Source organism: Patagioenas fasciata, chromosome 8, assembly GCF_037038585.1.
Source record: "Patagioenas fasciata isolate bPatFas1 chromosome 8, bPatFas1.hap1, whole genome shotgun sequence".
In the NCBI taxonomy this organism is placed as follows: Eukaryota; Metazoa; Chordata; class Aves; order Columbiformes; family Columbidae; genus Patagioenas; species Patagioenas fasciata.
The window spans coordinates 22,066,687-22,084,010 of NC_092527.1; the positions used below are offsets into that span (position 1 = coordinate 22,066,687).

General features: G+C 50.9%; 2 protein-coding genes across 7 annotated transcripts; one reads left to right on the plus strand and one right to left on the minus strand.

Moving 5' to 3' along the window:
* The first annotated feature begins 8 nt into the window (after positions 1–8).
* On the plus strand, positions 9–6,043 carry FBXL15 (F-box and leucine rich repeat protein 15). 2 transcript variants are annotated; one of them, XM_065843239.2, is made up of 4 exons: positions 9–140; positions 1,272–1,522; positions 2,258–2,760; positions 3,129–6,043. In XM_065843239.2, the coding sequence occupies exons 2-4, from the start codon at positions 1,340–1,342 to the stop codon at positions 3,316–3,318; spliced, it is 876 nt and encodes a 291-aa protein (XP_065699311.1). In that variant the 5' UTR covers positions 9–140; positions 1,272–1,339; the 3' UTR covers positions 3,319–6,043. The 2 variants fall into 2 exon arrangements, with proteins under 2 accessions (XP_065699311.1, XP_065699310.1); XM_065843238.2 differs by lacking the exon at positions 9–140 and adding an exon at positions 407–493.
* CUEDC2 (CUE domain containing 2) lies at positions 4,754–17,124 on the minus strand. Of its 5 annotated transcripts, none has more exons than XM_065843243.2 (10): positions 17,028–17,124; positions 15,925–16,018; positions 11,479–11,572; positions 10,474–10,617; positions 10,088–10,149; positions 8,541–8,674; positions 7,280–7,450; positions 6,883–6,944; positions 5,271–5,331; positions 4,754–4,900 (listed from the first exon to the last, which is right to left on the minus strand). In XM_065843243.2, the coding sequence occupies exons 3-10, from the start codon at positions 11,550–11,552 to the stop codon at positions 4,754–4,756; spliced, it is 855 nt and encodes a 284-aa protein (XP_065699315.1). In that variant the 5' UTR covers positions 11,553–11,572; positions 15,925–16,018; positions 17,028–17,124. The 5 variants fall into 5 exon arrangements, with proteins under 5 accessions (XP_065699315.1, XP_065699312.1, XP_065699314.1 ...); XM_065843240.2 differs by having other exon boundaries at positions 15,925–16,049; XM_065843242.2 differs by lacking the exon at positions 17,028–17,124 and adding an exon at positions 16,737–16,758 and having other exon boundaries at positions 15,925–16,049.
* Between the last annotated feature and the right edge of the window lie 200 nt (positions 17,125–17,324).

The following is a 17,324-nucleotide window of genomic DNA, read 5'->3' on the forward strand; positions in this document are numbered from 1 at the left end:
GGGCAGGGGCGTGCGCTGGGGACCGGGGAACTGGGGCAGTCGGTGTGCGCTGGAGACCCGGGGCGGCCGCATGGCTGGAGCAACTGCTGTGTGCTGGGGAACTGGTGTGCACCTGGGATCTGGTGTGCGCTGGGGAACTGGTGCGTACTGGGGGAGATGTTGCAAGCGGGGCCGCTGGGAGCCGCTGGGGAACCAGTGTTGCCGCCAGGGCCCCCTGGCCCGTTCACAGCGCCGGAGTCGCTCTCCTCTGCCCGGTGCCCCGGCTTGGCAGGGCCGAGCACTCCCCGTGGCTGCTGTTGTCCGAGCCTGTCCGAGCCTCCCCGTGCCTCCCGCCGGTAACCGCCGCGCTACAGCCGGAGCCAGGCGAGGGGGCGGGGCGGTGGGGACGCGCGCACTTCCGCCGGCCGCCGTGACGTCACACCTGGACGCCGGCGTCGGGGGTGGGGCCAGACGCGGCTGTATGGAGCGGCTGGGAGTCGCGGCGGGGCAGCAGGTACCGGGCCGGGGCCGCTTCGCCAGGGGCCCCTGTGGGAGGGGGGTGTCTGTGTGCAGGCCCCGGCGGGGTAGCCCGGGAACCGGGCCCGGGGGCAGTTCTGGGGCCGAGCGGGGACCCGTGGGGCGGCGGGAGGGCGATGTCCGCGGGTGAGGTTTCCCACCCCCACCCCCCCCCCCCAGCTGCCGGTTCTGCTGGAACAGAGTCTAAGCACGGCCTCTAGCCGCAGCTCGGGCGCTCCGGGCTCAGGCACCGCTCTGCTTCTCCCTGCGCTCTTGTCGTTCCCCCCGCCCGCGGCTGCGGTCTCTGCTCCGCAAAGATGCGGTGTCCCCGCTGCTTGGGAGAAGAACGCTCGGGGCCAGCCCGGGGCCTTGTTGCTCCCCATGGGAAGGAGGAGGAGTCTGCCCCCTCCCCCCGCAGGGAGGCCGAGTGGCTCGGCACTGGATGCGGTGGGTGAGCTCCGGGCAGAGTGGTGCTTGGACGTGGCAGTAAGGCACAGCTGCCGCGGGTGGTGTGGTAACACTGCAGTAGTGCCTGGCTGCTCCACTGAGGGACAGGGACTCCTCAAGCAGCTGGTGGAAAGCCCCATCCGAGCTCTCCTGGAGGGCGGTGCAGGCAGGTGGCCTTGGATGCCTGAGCAGTGAATGTCCCAAGGCTGGGACAGAGGTGATGCAGGTGGCAAGTGCGTGCCCTGCTGGTGGCCAGCCGAGGGATTTTTACCCCATGGGCTGACTGTGGGAGATGTCGCTGAGTCTTTCTTTCTGGCTGTTCCTCCTAGAGGCACCCGGCAGCAGGTGTGAGGTGATTTAGCCTGGCTCCCACTGTAGCCTGTCTCCCTGGCGTCTGATGATGAGTTTGACCCCCTCCAGGGGATGCCTCCTGGACCTGCCCTGGGAAGACATCTTGGTTCCACATATCCTCTGTCATCTGCCACTGCAACAGCTCTTGAGCCTTCAGAGGGTCAGCAAGGCATTCCAGTCTCTCATCCAGCTGTACCTGGCCAACATGCGCTGCTTTGACTCAAGCCAGGTATTGGATGGCTCTGAGGCTGAGGGAGACACAGATGTCCTACTGCTCTGGAGCTAACAAGGAAGCATCTGACTGTGTGGGGAGAAGAAACCCCCAGCAAGGACGCTGGTTTCTGCTTAGGAGCTCAGTTTAATGGCTCCCAAGTCAGACTGGACAGATGGGCTCAGGGAGGAGAGGCAGTGATTCAGGGCCCAGCAATGTCACTGTCTTTAGCAATAGGTGTTGGGAGAAGTGAGCGTGGAAGCTCCACCCAAGCCATTATGGGGCATTGCCTGGCAGAAACACAGACCAGTTCCAGAGTGGCATGGCCTTCTGGTCCTCACTGTGCAATAGGGTGGGTCTGATGGGAGATAACTCTGCACCTGATCTTCAGGGAGAGCTTGTGCCAGCCCTGGGAAACAATGTGAAATACAGGAGTAGCTGCTGTTCTGTGAGGGCATAGAGTGGTCTAGCTAAGAGTTTTTGGCGAGCGGAGGTGTGCAGCTCATCAGGAATATATAAATGCAGAGGTGGTGATGGGGGATGGAGAAGCCAGAGCATCTTCTAGCTTGTGACAGTAGCCTTGGCATGAGGGGAGGAGAGCTTGATGGCAGCGTTTGCCCTGGGATGAGGAGACGGGGTGGCTTTGGTCGTCACCATCACAGTTGAAGAGAGGAGGGGAGAGAGTATCTGGTGAGGATGAGGCTGATCTGAAACCCTGGGGGATGCCTCATTCTTCCTGGGTTCCCCACGCAGATCGGACCTGTCATCCCTCGAGCTGCTTTCGTTAACCTGCTGAAGGACAACGAAGTACTGCAGCAGCTGGCGCTCCAGAACTGCTCCGACTGGCTGACGGACAGAGAGCTGCTCCCGGTCATTGGGCAGAACCACCACCTACACCAGATCCAGCTGAAGGGCTGTGCCCAGCTCAGCCGCCACGCGCTGGTGGCCATCTCGCTGAGCTGCCCCAACCTGCGTCTGCTCTCCCTGGCTCACTGCGAGTGGGTGGACAGCCTGTCCCTGCGCAGCCTGGCTGACCACTGCAAGGCTCTGGAGGCTGTGGACCTGACAGCCTGTCGCCAGCTGAAGGATGAGGCCATCTGCTACCTGGTGCAGAAGTGCAGCAGGCTCAAGTCTTTGTCACTGGCTGTCAATGCCAATGTGGGTGATGTGGCGGTTGAGGAGATTGCCAAGTGCTGCCCTGAGCTGGAGCACCTTGACCTCACGGGGTGTCTGCGAGTCAAGAATGACTCCATCAGGTACTGAGCAATGTGGGGAGCTCAGCTGGGGCTGGCCACTGTCTGGGGTGGGGAGAAGAAGAGAACCAGAGAGAAAAGTCAGATTTCCTCATGCTGAAAGCAATGAGAGCAGGGAGAAGCCACTAGCAGGCTGTTCAGAAGAGGCATTGTGTGCTGCTAACAGCAAATTCTCCAGCATGTCATAGAGGGTAGGTCTGGGATCAGGCCATGTCCCTTGAGTTTCTTGCAGACCACCAGGGTGTTGCTCCCGCAAGATGGTGCATGCATAGCACAGTTGTGAGTGCCGGGCTGCTGGGAGCAGAGAAGAGGGTGAGTTGTGTACTTGGGAGTCTTGGCTTGCAACACATGCGCGCTCTCTTTCTTGGCAGGGTCCTGGCTGAGTACTGTCCAAAGCTGCGCTCACTGAAGGTGAAACATTGCCACAATGTGGCCGAGTCCAGCCTGAGCATCCTCCGAAGCCGTGGGGTGGAGCTGGATGTGGAGCCTCCGCTGCAGAGGGCTCTCGTTCTTCTGCAGGACGTGGTTGGCTTCGCCCCTTTCATCAACCTCCAGATCTAGAAGTGCTGCTGCTGGGGAGGGGGGAACTGACGCGATGTGGGGGTCATGGGAGGATGCCAGAACTGGCTGCTGCGAAGACGTGCAGAGGGAGAGGTCGGTCCCGTTGGTGAGGCTGCCCTGAGTGAGGCTCACTCTTTCCTCTTTTTCGTGAGTGGGCTTCATGGGTGCCTCCAGGGAAAGTAACTCCCTCTGCATCGGTGTGGAGAGAGCGATTGATTTGCAGGAACACCATGGTGCTGAACAGGCCTTGGCCAGGCCAGATAATATATAGGATTTATTATTTGTTGTATCTTCAGTCTCCAAGTGGCAGCTGTCCAGAGAGCAGGATTGTGTTTAGGGACTGTCCCCTGAGGCAGGTGTGCGCTGCACGCCAGCAGAGCTGTTGGGAACAAACCAGGCCAGCTGGAGCAGAAAGGTGAAAAGCTACCAGCCCTCCTCTGAGGAGAGGGCAGGCCCCTCTGGGTTCAGGGAGGAGGGCAGAGTGAACCCAGCTCCAGCCTGTGGCCACCATCCAGCCTGGCACCAAAGGGCTGGCATGGCCCAGTGCAGGCAGTGTGTCTGTCCAGGCCAAGGGTGCTGGTTTAGGCTAGTGCAAGGCAGTTGTTTTCAGGGGGAACCTGCTCCTTCCTAACAGCAGTTTCACTGATGGAAAAGCACCAATCCTGGCTGTGCTGTAACTGAAAGCAGTTGGTCATTGCCATTTGTTTCCTTCCAGCTTCTGACTTAAAATTTCAGTAGCTCAGGTCTGCCACTATGTCCTGCTCCATGTGATGCATCTGGAGCCTCGGCACTCAGCAGGGTTAAGTGATGGCAGCAGCGCTGGCCATGCTGTCAGCTGGAGTTTGTGAAGTGCTGCAGGTTGTGTTGGCAGGGAGAGCCTAGCTCTGGAGTTCAGCCTCAGCCCTTGTATCCACTAGGTGGTTATCCAAACAGCAGCTGCATCTTGTGGTGAATGTGATGAAGAGAGTAATTAGGGGAAGAGAGGATGACCCTGCTTCTATCTTTGGCCCCAGGAGGGATTGGAAGCAGTGTCTGTACAGCATGTTCATGCTCCAGCTGAACTACACACCAACTCACATCATCTTTATTAATACTGGCACTCAATTTAAAGCAACAGTGCACACACACTTGTAAAAAGCTTGCTGCAAAAGCACAAGCCACATCTTGGATCTAAAAATGTCCCATGCAAGGAGTAGCTGAGAAGGCCCAGAGAGTCACTGCAGTGTTCCCCTGGGGGCAGAGGGACAGCTACACCAGGAGAGAAGGCTCCTCCTTGTCAGTCGAGTTAGTTGAGGAAGCTGAAAGCAGCATCCTGGTTCCCAGGTTAGTTCCAGTTAGTGACAGGTGGAAGAGTCCCCTCATCCCTAGTGCCATGTGTCCATCCTGCCATGCCTGGCCAGTAAGGTGGAGATTGAAAAGCAGGAGGACCTGGCTGTCAGTGGAACTTGTACTTCCTGGCTGGTTTGAGGCTGATGTAGGTTCTCTTCATCTCCTCACTCTCAGGCTTCTTGATGTCTTTGTATCTCTCTCCCTTTGTACTCACAACTTGGTTATCGATATAGCGGATGAGCTTCTTGGGAGCCTGGAGAGGAAAGACATTAACACCAAGCGGGTGGACAGCCAGGCTGCTAGAGAAAGCGGGGGGACAGGTGCAGGACAACTGGGGTGGGCTGCTTTACCCATCCTTTTGTAGGGAATTTTGGCCAAAACTGGGAAGTAAGCTGTCTGACTGGGAGGGCGGGGAGCCGGAGCCATGTTAGTCAGGAATGGTAGGAACTGGCAGACCCTGCAGCGTCTTTGCTAAGCTAATCTTCCCTCTTCACTGACTAGCAGGCTCTGTGAACAGTTGTGCCTTGGGACTTCGCCTTTGCTTTCTGGACCTTCAGCCTGATTTTAAACCACCTAGACAAAGGACACTCAAACTGCTGGTTAGCTGGGACTGCTTTTCTTACCTCTTTGGGTGGAGCTGGTCGATGTGTCTTCTGATCATCTGCACTATCCACCATCATGTATCTGAAACAGGAGACACATTCAGTGAACTGGGTATCGTGCATTGCCCGGGGCGCTCTGGTTTGTGGCTGTGCAATGTGTCCTACTTGCCTATATTGCAGCTAGGAGCACTTAATGCTCCCCTCTGGATGAAATGGGCAAGAAGTGTGTCATCCTGGTGAGAAACCAGCAGGATTTTCCTGGAGTAGCATCCTTAACAGTATGTGAAGGGTATTGAAAAATGCAGGCTACTGAGAATGCCAATAGCCTCTGTAGAACTGAGATGTTGAGATCAGGTGTGCTCTGCCATTGGGCCAGCTTTGCTCCTTCTCAGCACAAGTGATGGCAGCCAAAGGAGACAGAGGGGAGATTATAGGACCAAGCTGGCTGCTTCTGTCCTGAAGAGATGGTGTTCCTTTCACTCTGCACCTGCTGCTTGACTACAAAACAGGTCTGTGCCAGAAGCAATTTTATAGAACCATCACTTCATTCCCTGTGTGGCTGAAACATCAGGGCCCAAGCGTTTGCTTGCTGTACTGCTGAATTATTACTCTTGAGACTTTGGTGCTGGTTTAGTAGATGGACAGCACAGCTGACCATGACTTCTCCCTCAGTAGTTAGTATAGTTGCTCCTGTGTATCTTCAGCTATGGTTATCTGCTCTCTGTACCTGTGCTTGAGTGATGTTTAAAGTACAGGATGTTTCCAAAATGTCATTAAAGTGAAGTTCCCAGAAACCGAACTAGCAGTTGGTATTTTTTTGTTCCCTTGCATGTTACTCTGAAACAAGGGATTGCTAATTCTGCCTGGATGCCTTTCTGCCTTCCTTTATCTTCCTTAGTTATTCTGTCACTGGGGAAGGATGTAAAGTGGTAACAAAGATGTGGCTGGATAGACATGTGGAATCTGCATGCCCACAGGAGGGTACCCATGAAAGCTGAGATCTTAAAGCAGATCAATGAAACGACAGTGTGGGCTCTCCTATTGAGAATTAAATGCTTTGAGAAATTAATAAAGGTAAACCAATCTAAAGCCACTTTCATTGTCCAAAAGTCCACAGGGGGATTTCAGAGAAGTTTCTTTAAATGCATTGAATTCACACCCTTAGCAATTGAGATTTAATCTTCTCAGTGTTGCTGTACAGGCACTCTCTTAAAGATATCTTTAGCCTTGTTTGGACTGTCTCCAAGGATGGAGGTATGAATGAGTTGCTGTAGTTCTACAAGTCACCATGTGTTACCTGAGCTGCAGTATGATGTTTGTGCCTTGACCCTTTACATGGGACCTCAGCTGACAGTACTGGGATTTACCCTGTACCTGTAGGAGGCTGAAACCTCACACACAGCCAGGGCTGTGACCCAGCTGGGGCAGGGAACCTGTTTCTGTGCCAGAGCTGTAAAACCAAACTTGTTTGTTCCCATCCACATTTGTGCTTCGATGTGTTCACAGCATCCTTACTAAGCATTGTACACACCAAGTGCTTTATGGACGATATTGTCATTCTGACCTTCCCCAAACTGCCACTTTCTCCTTTACTGGGAGCAGAATAAGGGGATCTTTGCTGCTGGGCACTTACTTCTGTAGGATGACTTGTTTTAGTTCCTCGTGGTTGGGTGCTCTCCGGGGCCGTGCCAGTTCCTGGGGGAAGACAAGTGCATGAGTAGCACAGCAGGTGGGATGTACAGCTTCCTCCCCATCAGCCTGGAGAGCCCAGCAGCTGGTGCAGCACTCTGGCCCTCTGAGAAGGGGGTGCCAGCCACAACTCTGCTGGGATGCTGGCTCAGCTGTGGGCACAGTCCCTGCTCAGGTAAGGGAGGGAGAGGGGATGTTGCTCTGGGCGGTCCTGCAGCTTGCTATGCAGAAAGTTCCTGTGGTCAAAGCTTCTGCCTGCAGCAGACAGCTGGGGCACTCGTGTCCCTGAACTCTGCCCCCCTGCTCTTTGGCCTGCTGCCACCCAGTTCAGAGTACAGTACCTTCACACTCACACCTGCTGGGCCAATTTCCACCTTCTCGTCCACAATTAACTGTACTGCCTCCTCCAAGTTCCCCAAGGCCATGGCAAGTGCCTTCTCCACTTGGCTCATGGTACAAGCAGGGAACATCTCCAGTAGCAGCTCCACCCCATCCTTCAAATCACCACCTTCCTAGTTGAAGCAAGAGAGACAGAGGTAAGCTGGGGATGTGGTAAGGAGGGGACTGTTGAAAAGGGCCTTTCTGGTTTTGCACTAAGTCAGGAAATTCATCTTGCTCTCAGCTGAACACTCGCTCTCCTCACATGCATGACTAAATCCCACTCCTGAAGCTGACAGGGGATTGTATCTTTGCAAGGACAAAACATCACTCTTCCTTAATCTCCTCCCCCTATACCTCAGCTTTTTTAAAAGTAGGGCTGCCATGAACTGGCTCATCTGTGCAGCCATGCTATGTGTCTCCTTAGAACTGAGCTTTCTGGACACTGGTGCAAATGCTTGATTGCCCTCACCTTGTGAAGTTGTATGTGCTTTGATCAGAAAAAGAAGGGACTGCTAAACATGGTGACCTGTGGCTACATCATAAGGAAGCACAGCAGCAGCATTTGTAGGGAGACTCGACACAGAATGACTAAGCTGCAGAGCAGGTCAGTATTGAAGAAACAGCAAGCAGAGCGTGGCAGGGCTCTGGCAGGTGCCACAATGAGGGTCATGCTGCTGTGGGAACAGGCTCGCTCAGCCAGTGATTCAGTGCTGTTAGCTCAGTATCTGCACAGCACAGGAGGTCTCTGAGAGTGGGATTGGTGTCTTCAGGACTGACACCTGGATGTGACAGCTCCCTGTGCAGATGCTGCGCAACAGCTGGGGAGAAGTGGTGATCCAACTCAAACTGTGGAGTGAGGTTGGGGGCACAGGGTGAAGCAGGATGGAGCCTGGCCTGTGCTGCAGAGGCATCCCCAGAGTGCTGCTGTGGAATCTCCAACAGGCTCGTTGAACCATTGCTCTGGCTCATCCTTTTCAGTGGCCGGAAAGGATGAGCCAGTGATTGCTCATACTCTTCTGTCAGCACATAATTTTCTATTTCCACTTACTGACACAGTCTTGCTCAGGCCTTACAATGGAGGAGGTCACAGACACCAGTGATGCTGTGTCATAGCCTATGTTGTGGTTCCTCCCAGAGCCAGAAAATGTCCTCAGGTGGTGGTGGTAGCCTAGTGCTGTGTGACTGTGCCAGTGCTCCTGCTCCTCGGTGGGGTGCTCATACCTGGGCCCCGGCTCCGTCTCTTGTGGTGCACAGCCTCTCCCCGTTGCAGGCTCCAGCTCCAGGTTCCCGGCCCTTGGTCAGGTCTTCAGAGGGTGCTTCACTCCCACTTTCCACTGCCTTTTGGCCAGGTTTTTCTTAAAGACACAGTGATATCTCCTAAGGAACAGTCCCACTAAGCATAGAGCTCTGTGTTTTCTGTTGGCATTAGATAGCTAGTGCATTGTGTGCCGAAGCAAATCCCTTCTTAAGTGACAAGACTGGAAAGCACTGATGTTCCCCCTGCCCTCAGCAGGGACAGCCGCAGCTGTGGTCCTGCTGACCTGCAGGAACACAGTGCTAAAGCATGCTGGAGTGCCCAAGCGCTGCATTTCCAGGCCTTGCAAATTCAATTCTACCTGTCTGTTCTTGGCCCCCTAGCATTGTGGCTGTGGATACTTACAGTATTTTTGTTATATTTCTAAGAATTCCCTAGTGTTTTCTCTAACTTTGAACTGAAGTGTGGTTTTGAATTTAAATTTGGGAATACACACTGGTAGTCCTCTGGCTGCATGTAAGTCAGCACATCCTGTGATCAGGTTACTCTGATGCATCTCTCCTTACAGGCTTTTTCTGGATCACTGTAAGAAGAATCATTTCACCTGTTCTGTGCTCTCTAAAACTGGTATAGTGCTGTCCTTACACACTCCAGCTACATCAGGATCCTCAAAGGGTAGGTTGCAGGGGACCAGAGGAGAGCAGTAGATATTCTCAAGTTCAACAAAGCAGCAAGTAAGATGAAAGAAATGAATGTCTACGTAGCCTTCTGCGAAGACAGCAGTGATGTTGCTAGATAAGCAAAAACCAGACAGGTATGTCCTGAAAAGTTTAATATCCAGGCTCTTCACCTGTTCATTCTTTAGTAGGAAGTACCTTTGGGGCTGATTAATAGAGCAGTGCAGCTGTGAATGCTGAGGTTAGAAAAGGCCACTGGGATAGCATACTCTTCTGCAGTCCTCCATGCTGCAGGCCAGAGCACATTTTGCATCTGTGCCAGGGTTCATGAGTGAATGAGAAGTGAGCTTTGAAGATGCTCAAGTCTAGAAGTGATACATGTTATCAGCTGGATTGTCTATTTGATGATGTGCCTGACATGGACTGCCTAGTGGTACTGTCCCTTGGGCAGATGGCTATGAGAGGCGGTCAGGAATCTCCACCTTCAGAATTAACCTACAGTACAATTTCAACAAGCAGCCCTGTACCTGCTATTATTTCCTTATTCTGGATTTGATCTCAACAGAGCTGTTTGGAGATCTGATCAAATGTTTTTCAACCCAGTATGCTTGGGCAGTATTCCACATAACTCAAGTCTCCTATGTGTTGATACTGAAAACCCGACTTGAACATTAAAAAAAAAAAAAAAAGTCAACCAATTCAGGCTAGTCTATGAGATCCCAACTGTGGCAAACAAGATTGTATTTCATCCTGTGACATTGTGCAACTCCAAACACTACAGCTTAAAACATATGCAGAAGACACCTTCTTGTGCTGAAATTGTTTGCGTAACTCACCTCTGTTGCGAGCTTCACTGAGCCTTTCTGACAGAGAGAACATCATTTCACAAACATCCCCACTGCAACAGACAGAAGCTGTATAATTAGTGTGAGAAATAAAAGCACTTGTCTATCCTATTTGGCTGCCTTTTTATAGAAAGACAAAGCTTGATGGGAAGCCCAACAAAATAAACTGGTGTTTCAGACCACCAAGGATCTGCTTGCAAACTATTCTAGGATTAGCATCTGTGTATTTAGGCAAAGCCTGACTTAATCATAATGGCACAGGTTTGATACTAATACATTTTCAGCTGGGTAAAACAAAAGAATTTATGGTACTGAGGGACTTCAGTCCAGGCCCTCACTGCACGACATGCGCATACAAAACAGTAATATTCAAATACCTGTGGATTTCTGCAAAGCCAGGGATATATGCCTCCATCATTTCCACAAAGGTGTCCATGTCAAAGGTCTCCTCAGAGGACTCTGGTGAGCCCAGCTCTTCCAGGACACCCGTGATGTAAGAGAAGAAAACATCATCCATCCCACTGGCAACAGAGAGAACACAGGACATGGAAGTAGGCTCAACAGGCATATTTTTTCTTTCTCTTTCTCTCCATTCCCATTCCTCCTAACCTTTTGTCTTTCTAATAGAGCAGCAGAAGGACCTATGTGGACTGTATCTTGTGGGCAGATCTCACCAGCAGCCAGGCAGTGGGTGGTCAGTGGTTGAGCAGGAAGCATTTAAGCCTAAAATACTGCATGCTGTCCTCCTTCCTGGGCAGTGCTGAATGAAAGTCCCAGAGCATGTCCAGATGCTGTGCTCCAGTAGGTACTTCAGCTGAGCTAACTAAAATACTCCAAGTGCTCAAACCTGACTTTTCTATGTTGACTGTTGTTTAAGGTGAGGTCATCACATTCTGTCAAGTTGCAACTTGTGTAGGATGCAGTGTTCTCTGCTTGTTGCTCTCCACACTTGTGTTGCTGCTGCCACCAGCTGCAAAACTAGCTGCTGTGTTCCAGCCTCAAGGTGGCTGTATCTGCACACAGGCAGAGTTCAAAACAGGGAGAGCCGTGACATAGCGCTATGCTGCTCAGAAAGCCCTTCAGGAGCACTGTGGAATGAAGGGAATCCCATATTCTAATGCATAGTACTGGACAGGAAATAAATCATCTTGGTAGTCAAAGAAATTACATTGCCACATTGCAATGTTAAACACTGGTCGTTCAAGCATTCACAGCAGAGCCTGTACTAATTACCTGCATCCTGGATCTGACATAAGTAAAAGCAACACAAAGCACAGGAAAGTTACAGAGCTCTGCTTGGAGTTGAGTATAATATGCAGAGGGACAATTCATGCAGAGTTCAAGCCAGAACAATTATATTGGATCTTTCTATCTCAGCATACCTGAAGTCTGCAGCAGGGATGTGGGACTGGATGAAGCGTGTCAGTGTGTCTCGAATGATTCTTTCAAGCTCCATGACTCTCTAAACCTTTTTCTCTAAAAAGGAGGAGGAAAAAGAAAACACCACGTAATTTCAAAGGCAAGAAGTAGATCAAAATATCAAGAAGATCAAAAAGTAGGCATGGTATTGGTGAGTGTGCTCTTCCCATCGGAACAATTCATGAACTCCTCCATGTGTTGTGTCATCCCTGGGTAACAGCAGGCAAAGACATCAGCGAAAAGCAGCAGTATGAAGATCCATTGGAAATACCAGCGCCAAGCAGCCCCGTCTGTTGGGCCTCTCCTGCTCTTTGTTGATGCTGGCAGTATACGTCATGTACATTTAAAATGTCTTGTCCAGGAAGCAAATCTGGAAATGCAGATATGTCCAGCTGCAGGACCTCAGAGACACCTCCTGAGCTGGAATGCTGTGCTGTCCAGTGAGGGAGCAATGGGTAGTGGGTTTGCATGCTCAGTGCACAAAGGGGTGGACCTACCAGCCAAGAGCATTCGCAGTGATGCTTTGACTCAAGAACAAGTGGGAGGAAGGGTAATGTCTCCTAAAGAAAAGACAACCTAGTGCGTATTTTACAGGGAAATACCAAGCAGGGCACAGACCACTAGTCTGCCAGCCAAAATATCAAAGGTCTCCAGGTCAGGCACGGACTGCCAGTGGAATCCTGCCCAAACAGGAGCCTGTTGTTGTGCTTGGTAAATGAGCCATTCTGCAGCCAATGCAGCTGCAACAAGGCACACTTGATAACTCGGAGCTCAGGAGAGTTTTAAGAATCACAGAACTCCCACAGAAGAAATGGCAGAGGGGGCTGCCCACAGCCCTCCTTCAGCTATCAGCACTAGGCCTGGGCTGAATTGGGTGGAGAAAAGCCCTTCCTTAACCATTCATTTCCCCTGGGGTCTACAAAGCTGCTGGGTGGACAAACTCCTGGTGTAAGCACAGAGTTCTTCTGAGGAAGCATTTCACAGCATTAGAAGAAAACAAGACTGCAAACTTTGGCAGGCAAGAGCTCTTCCAGAAAACACCTGAAGTGAGCTCCTGAGCTCCCCTGCTGCTTTCATTTTTCAGCCTCACGAGACTACTTTGTTTGCATTTTTCTTCCTTTTGCAGATGTCATGGCCCACAAGTGTGGAAGCTGGCTATAAAAACAAAAACGTGTAAAAACACCTTCCCGCCACCCATTCGTTGTTTCTATGTGTTTTGTGTGTTTTCTAGTGGTGTGATCGAACCAAGTTTATCTTTGCCATCTTTGCAACATACCCAGAAAAACACAGAAAAAGCCAGTGATAAAATGTTGAATCTCACTGTTGGCAAGAGTACTGTCCTAAGTGGCACATTTCCCCAACATTTTAAGCTGAATCTGCAAATGCTGGCAACTACCAAGCCCCCTAAACTTGCAAGCACAAGAAAAGTAATTTTCTTTTTTACATATATCATAGGTTGGAAATCAACATGTAGCAGTCAAAATGTTCTTACTACAGTCACTACTATCAAGAGGAATGCTTATTTCCTCCTTATTCAGAGTGTTTGTGATATCCTGGGAGCTGGAAGTCTAAAAGATTTTGTCCATTTCCATGAAACATTTCCAATATTCTATAAGAGATGACTGAATAGTAACCAATAACATTTCCTAACAACCCAATTACCTGAACAACAAAGCACAATTCACCATGTCAAAGGCACTTTTGTGAGGTCCATAAATTAGCTGCTTGTAATTTATTCTGATCAATAGAAAAGGCAAAGTCGCTCATCTCCTTAACCAAAGGCACTTGCAGGCAAGTGTCAGACTGGGACAAGACAAACACAGAAAAAAATCATTCAGCACCAGGGGTATCACAGCTACGGCCAGCCACTAACTGGTCTTGAATCCATTCCTTGACCTCTGACAACCACAAGAAATGCTGGTGTGAAGTGTTTGAAAATATTCAGGTATTTTCCTGTGGAGCTACTGGGCTGTATCTCAGCAAAAGCTGCTCCCTGGTATCTGTGAGTGGAAAGAAGGACGCGGGTTTAACCATTGGGTATAAATTCTCTCTGGCACCTCAGACAAATCCATCCACCAGCACACTCAAATTTAAGGTTTACATACAGAGAAGGCAAGCTGCCATCTTCAGCCTGCCTTTGAAGAAAGGAAACCCTTTAAATGACAAAAGCAGAGTCATGCACTGAAGGACAGAAAGTAACTAGGTGATCAAGTACTTCTTCAAAGGTCAGCCATCGCCCTTTCACCTGAAGAACCCATCTCAGCTCCTACAAAACCAGAAGCACCAAGAGGGACAGATGCACTTGCATTTGATCATTTATTGCCATAAGGGAGAGACTTCATTCACCAGTAAACAGTCCTGACAAAACTTAACATCTGGGTGATCTGTTGTGCACAATGGTCTTGGCCAAATAAGGCTTGTGGAAGACAAGTCCTGAAGATCCTCTGGCCTTCCAGATTCAGTTGGTATTTTCTTGAAATAGAGGGAGCTAATAAAAAACATATGTACAAACATTTAAAAAAGGATTCTTCAAGGAATAAAATGATGTTGCTGCATATTCCCCCCTGCACAGCCAAGTTTACAATTACAATGACTCAGGACATCAAAACACCTTATGCATTATACCTTCAAATGCCACATTTTTTTCTAGTGGTGACCTGCAATAGTTAAGAGGGAGATTTACTAGAAGGGCCTATCCTATGTGCACAGTTTTGTGGACGAGTGATTTATAATGTACAGAATGATCTAAAACTGAAAGGCAGGAGAAATTACTCCCCTGAGGGTTCAATTTTACTGAAAAGGTGTTATCATAATTTTAAACTTTCAGTCATAATTACAATGTGGATTTTAAGACCGCTTCTGTAGTTGTCAGCTGATACAAACATATCTATGAAAGTCCTTCTGCATTTGTCATGATAATGTAGGCTCTGCTTAACATGTTGCACAGAGTCTATTTTTTAAAACATATGGTCAAGAAATAGCATTCCTATTGCTCTGCCCTCAGCAAGAGCCTCACAGTTTTGCACTGTCAGAACAAGAGACCTTCAACTCTTGGAAATCCCTGTCACTTTTCAGAGTCTTTAAACACTGGGGTTTATTACTGAAGAGTGAGTAGCAGAGCACTGGATGTCACCTCACTAAGGCTTGGTTTGACATACCAGGAGTGCTTACTTGATCCACATAATACCACATGGCATACATATTTTCTCAAGTCAGGCAGAGAAAAATGGTATCAGTTTTCAAAATGTGAATGTGAAAATTATTCATTTTCTGTACTACTTTGACCAGCAGTGCAACAGTTTGTCTCCCTATTGTCTGTCTTAAGAGCCTGGTAATCCCCATCATCCTTGCATTTTCCATTATACTTGTATCGTCTTAAATATCTACTTATGCTATATTCAAGAAAAGTTACTTCTTTTTGTACAATTCCTTAAAAAAAAGGGTGAAAATCTGAAATGTTTGCATACAGGCAGATCACTTCCAAAGGTTCTTTCAACTCAGATTTCAGTAATCTTTCTCAAATGGTCAATGTGATGGGATGGGAATGATTGATTGTGCCTTGGACTTTATATTACCAAGACAGACTTGAGGAGAGCAATTTAGGAAAATATTTCTGAGCTAAGAAGAACTGCCATTTGGATGTATATCAACTTTTATGAGATCATAAATTTGCCTACCAATGACTTGAGGTTTCTGCAAGTGGAAGGAGATGGGTGTTGTATGCCTTGGATGTTTCTCAGAACAGGTTTAGGTAAATCTTAGAACGTTTAGGTAAATCTGTTTTGGCTTGAGGGATTGACTGAAACACCTTGAGAAGGTTCCTTTAGCTCAAGTGTCTCAGTAATTATTCTTAAGTGAGTAAGAGGTGTAAGAGGGATGGTTCACTGTGCTCTCTCTGAAACCTTGTTATGAGAAAGCACAGAGGACGTCTCATGCAGCTGTGTGTGCTTGGGCAAGCGTGGATCCCTGGGATGTAAGGAGCTCTCAGCGCAGCCTGTGACAGCCTCTGAGGAAATCTCCCAAAAGCCAGATCTGCAGGACAGAGCACAAGCTGTGGCTATATTCCACCAAACTGCTTTACCTCCTGAAATTAGAAAACTTTCCAGGCTGAGGAACACCCTACAGACATAATCTCAGTGCTCCCATTTTTTTGTTCTGCCTGCTAAAGGAGGTCCCTGAAAGGACTTTCACAGTGTGGTTGCTATGGGAGAGCAGGCTGAGGTCACTGTGCATGTTAACACAATTAACTGCTTAATGCTATAACATTAAACTAAGGCTTTTGTTAATAACTTAGTCCCAATAAATTACAGTAATAGAAGACAGTAATGCCTGTGGCCAGACTTTTCCCTCCCCCAAGAACAACGCTGTACATCCGCAGGGGGGTGTTGCTCTGCCAACCCGTGCCCTACCTGATCAGGAGTGCTATCTGTGCAGGACCTCAGCTCTCCTGGTGCTCACCGGTCACTTCAGTGCCTGCAGGAGAATTGATGGTCCATCCTATGGCTGCTTGACCCAAGACAAGAATGAGGGAGCTCTTTATGGCAAAGGAAAGCTGAATTAGCTAGAGCACAACAGAATAATTCTCTGTATGTTGGTGTCTTTACGCATTATGTCACTTGTGACTGTTCCCCCAGTGCAAGGGATACACCTTTATCTTTTGGGATACAGTGTTCTACGAGAAAGGCTAACTCGGATGTGAGAACAGTGTACTTGTCAGCCATCAAATTCACTGCTGTCTTGGGATGTTTTCAACATTTACAATTTCTGTACAAAGGCCTGTAGTGGTCTTTGAATGTCCCCAACATATTCCAGAAGCACTGGTGGCCTCCTCGCCACCATGAAACAGAACTTGCTTCTGGCGGCTTCAACAGGACGGACACAAGCGAGCGCTGGGTTTCCTGCTGCTGCTCCTGTGCCCCTGCGGGACATCGCCAGCGACACGGCACCGGAGCCCCGTGCGGGGCGAGCGGCTGATGTTCATTCTAAGCCAAAATATCACACCCAACTACCGGCTAAGTGACCTGGGGGGTTATTTATTTTGGCTGTGTCTGTTCCCCCCCACTAGCGGATGGAATTATCTCAGGGGAGCCCGAGAAAATCGGACAACAGAGCGCCCGACACGAGTCGATCCCCCGCGCTCCCCGCTGGATTCCCACGACCCTCGCGAAACGCGCCCGCTCCCGCCGCAGCCCCCGATCCGCCGGCGCCCCTCCCCGGGTACCAGCCGGCTCCCCGCACCGGCCGGGCGGTGCAGATCCCGGGCCGGAGCCGAACGCCCAGGTTTCTCAGGCTCCCACGCTCCCCGAGGCGCCGCCGCGCGGACACGGGCCGCGGTGACGGGGGCTGCGGGCTGGCCCGGCCGCGCTGCACCGGAGGCCGCCGGCCCCGGCCCCGGCCCCGGCCCCGGCCCCGGCCCCGGCCCCGGCCCCGGCCCGCCGCGGTCACCGCCCCACCCGGGCCCCGCGGAGGGAGGGTCGGTCGAGCGCGCGGCGGCGGTAGGGGTGGGGGTCACCTGATCACCCGCGCACCACCGCCGCGGCCTCGCTCCCCGCCGGCGCAGGTCCCGCGCGGCCCGGTTGAAAGCGTCACGTGGCCGCTCCCGCCGCCAGCCACAGAGGCGCGCGCAGGAGGGTAGAACGGCGCCGTGCTGGCACGCTCCCCGCGCCGCCATCTTGGTTTTGGGCAGGAGCCGCGATGCTGATTCTCCTGAGCGGCGGTGCCCGGGGTGAGGCGGAGGAGAGAAAACACGGGGCAGGGCGGCACGAAAGTGTCTTTGTGGGGCCCAGGAACACGCTTCGCAGAGTGGTGA

Coding starts and splice junctions, on each gene's coding strand:
- FBXL15 (XM_065843239.2), top strand. CDS start 1,340: ATGATGAGTTTGACCCCCTCCAGGGGATGCCTCCTGGACCTGCCCTGG. Junction 1,523..2,257: donor GCTGCTTTGACTCAAGCCAG/GTATTGGATGGC, acceptor TTCCCCACGCAG/ATCGGACCTGTCATCCCTCG. Junction 2,761..3,128: donor GTCAAGAATGACTCCATCAG/GTACTGAGCAAT, acceptor CTTTCTTGGCAG/GGTCCTGGCTGAGTACTGTC.
- CUEDC2 (XM_065843243.2), bottom strand. CDS start 11,552: ATGGAGCTTGAAAGAATCATTCGAGACACACTGACACGCTTCATCCAG. Junction 8,675..10,087: donor CAGTGAAGCTCGCAACAGAG/GTGAGTTACGCA, acceptor TGTGTCTTTAAG/AAAAACCTGGCCAAAAGGCA. Junction 7,451..8,540: donor GAGACGGAGCCGGGGCCCAG/GTATGAGCACCC, acceptor TGCTTCAACTAG/GAAGGTGGTGATTTGAAGGA.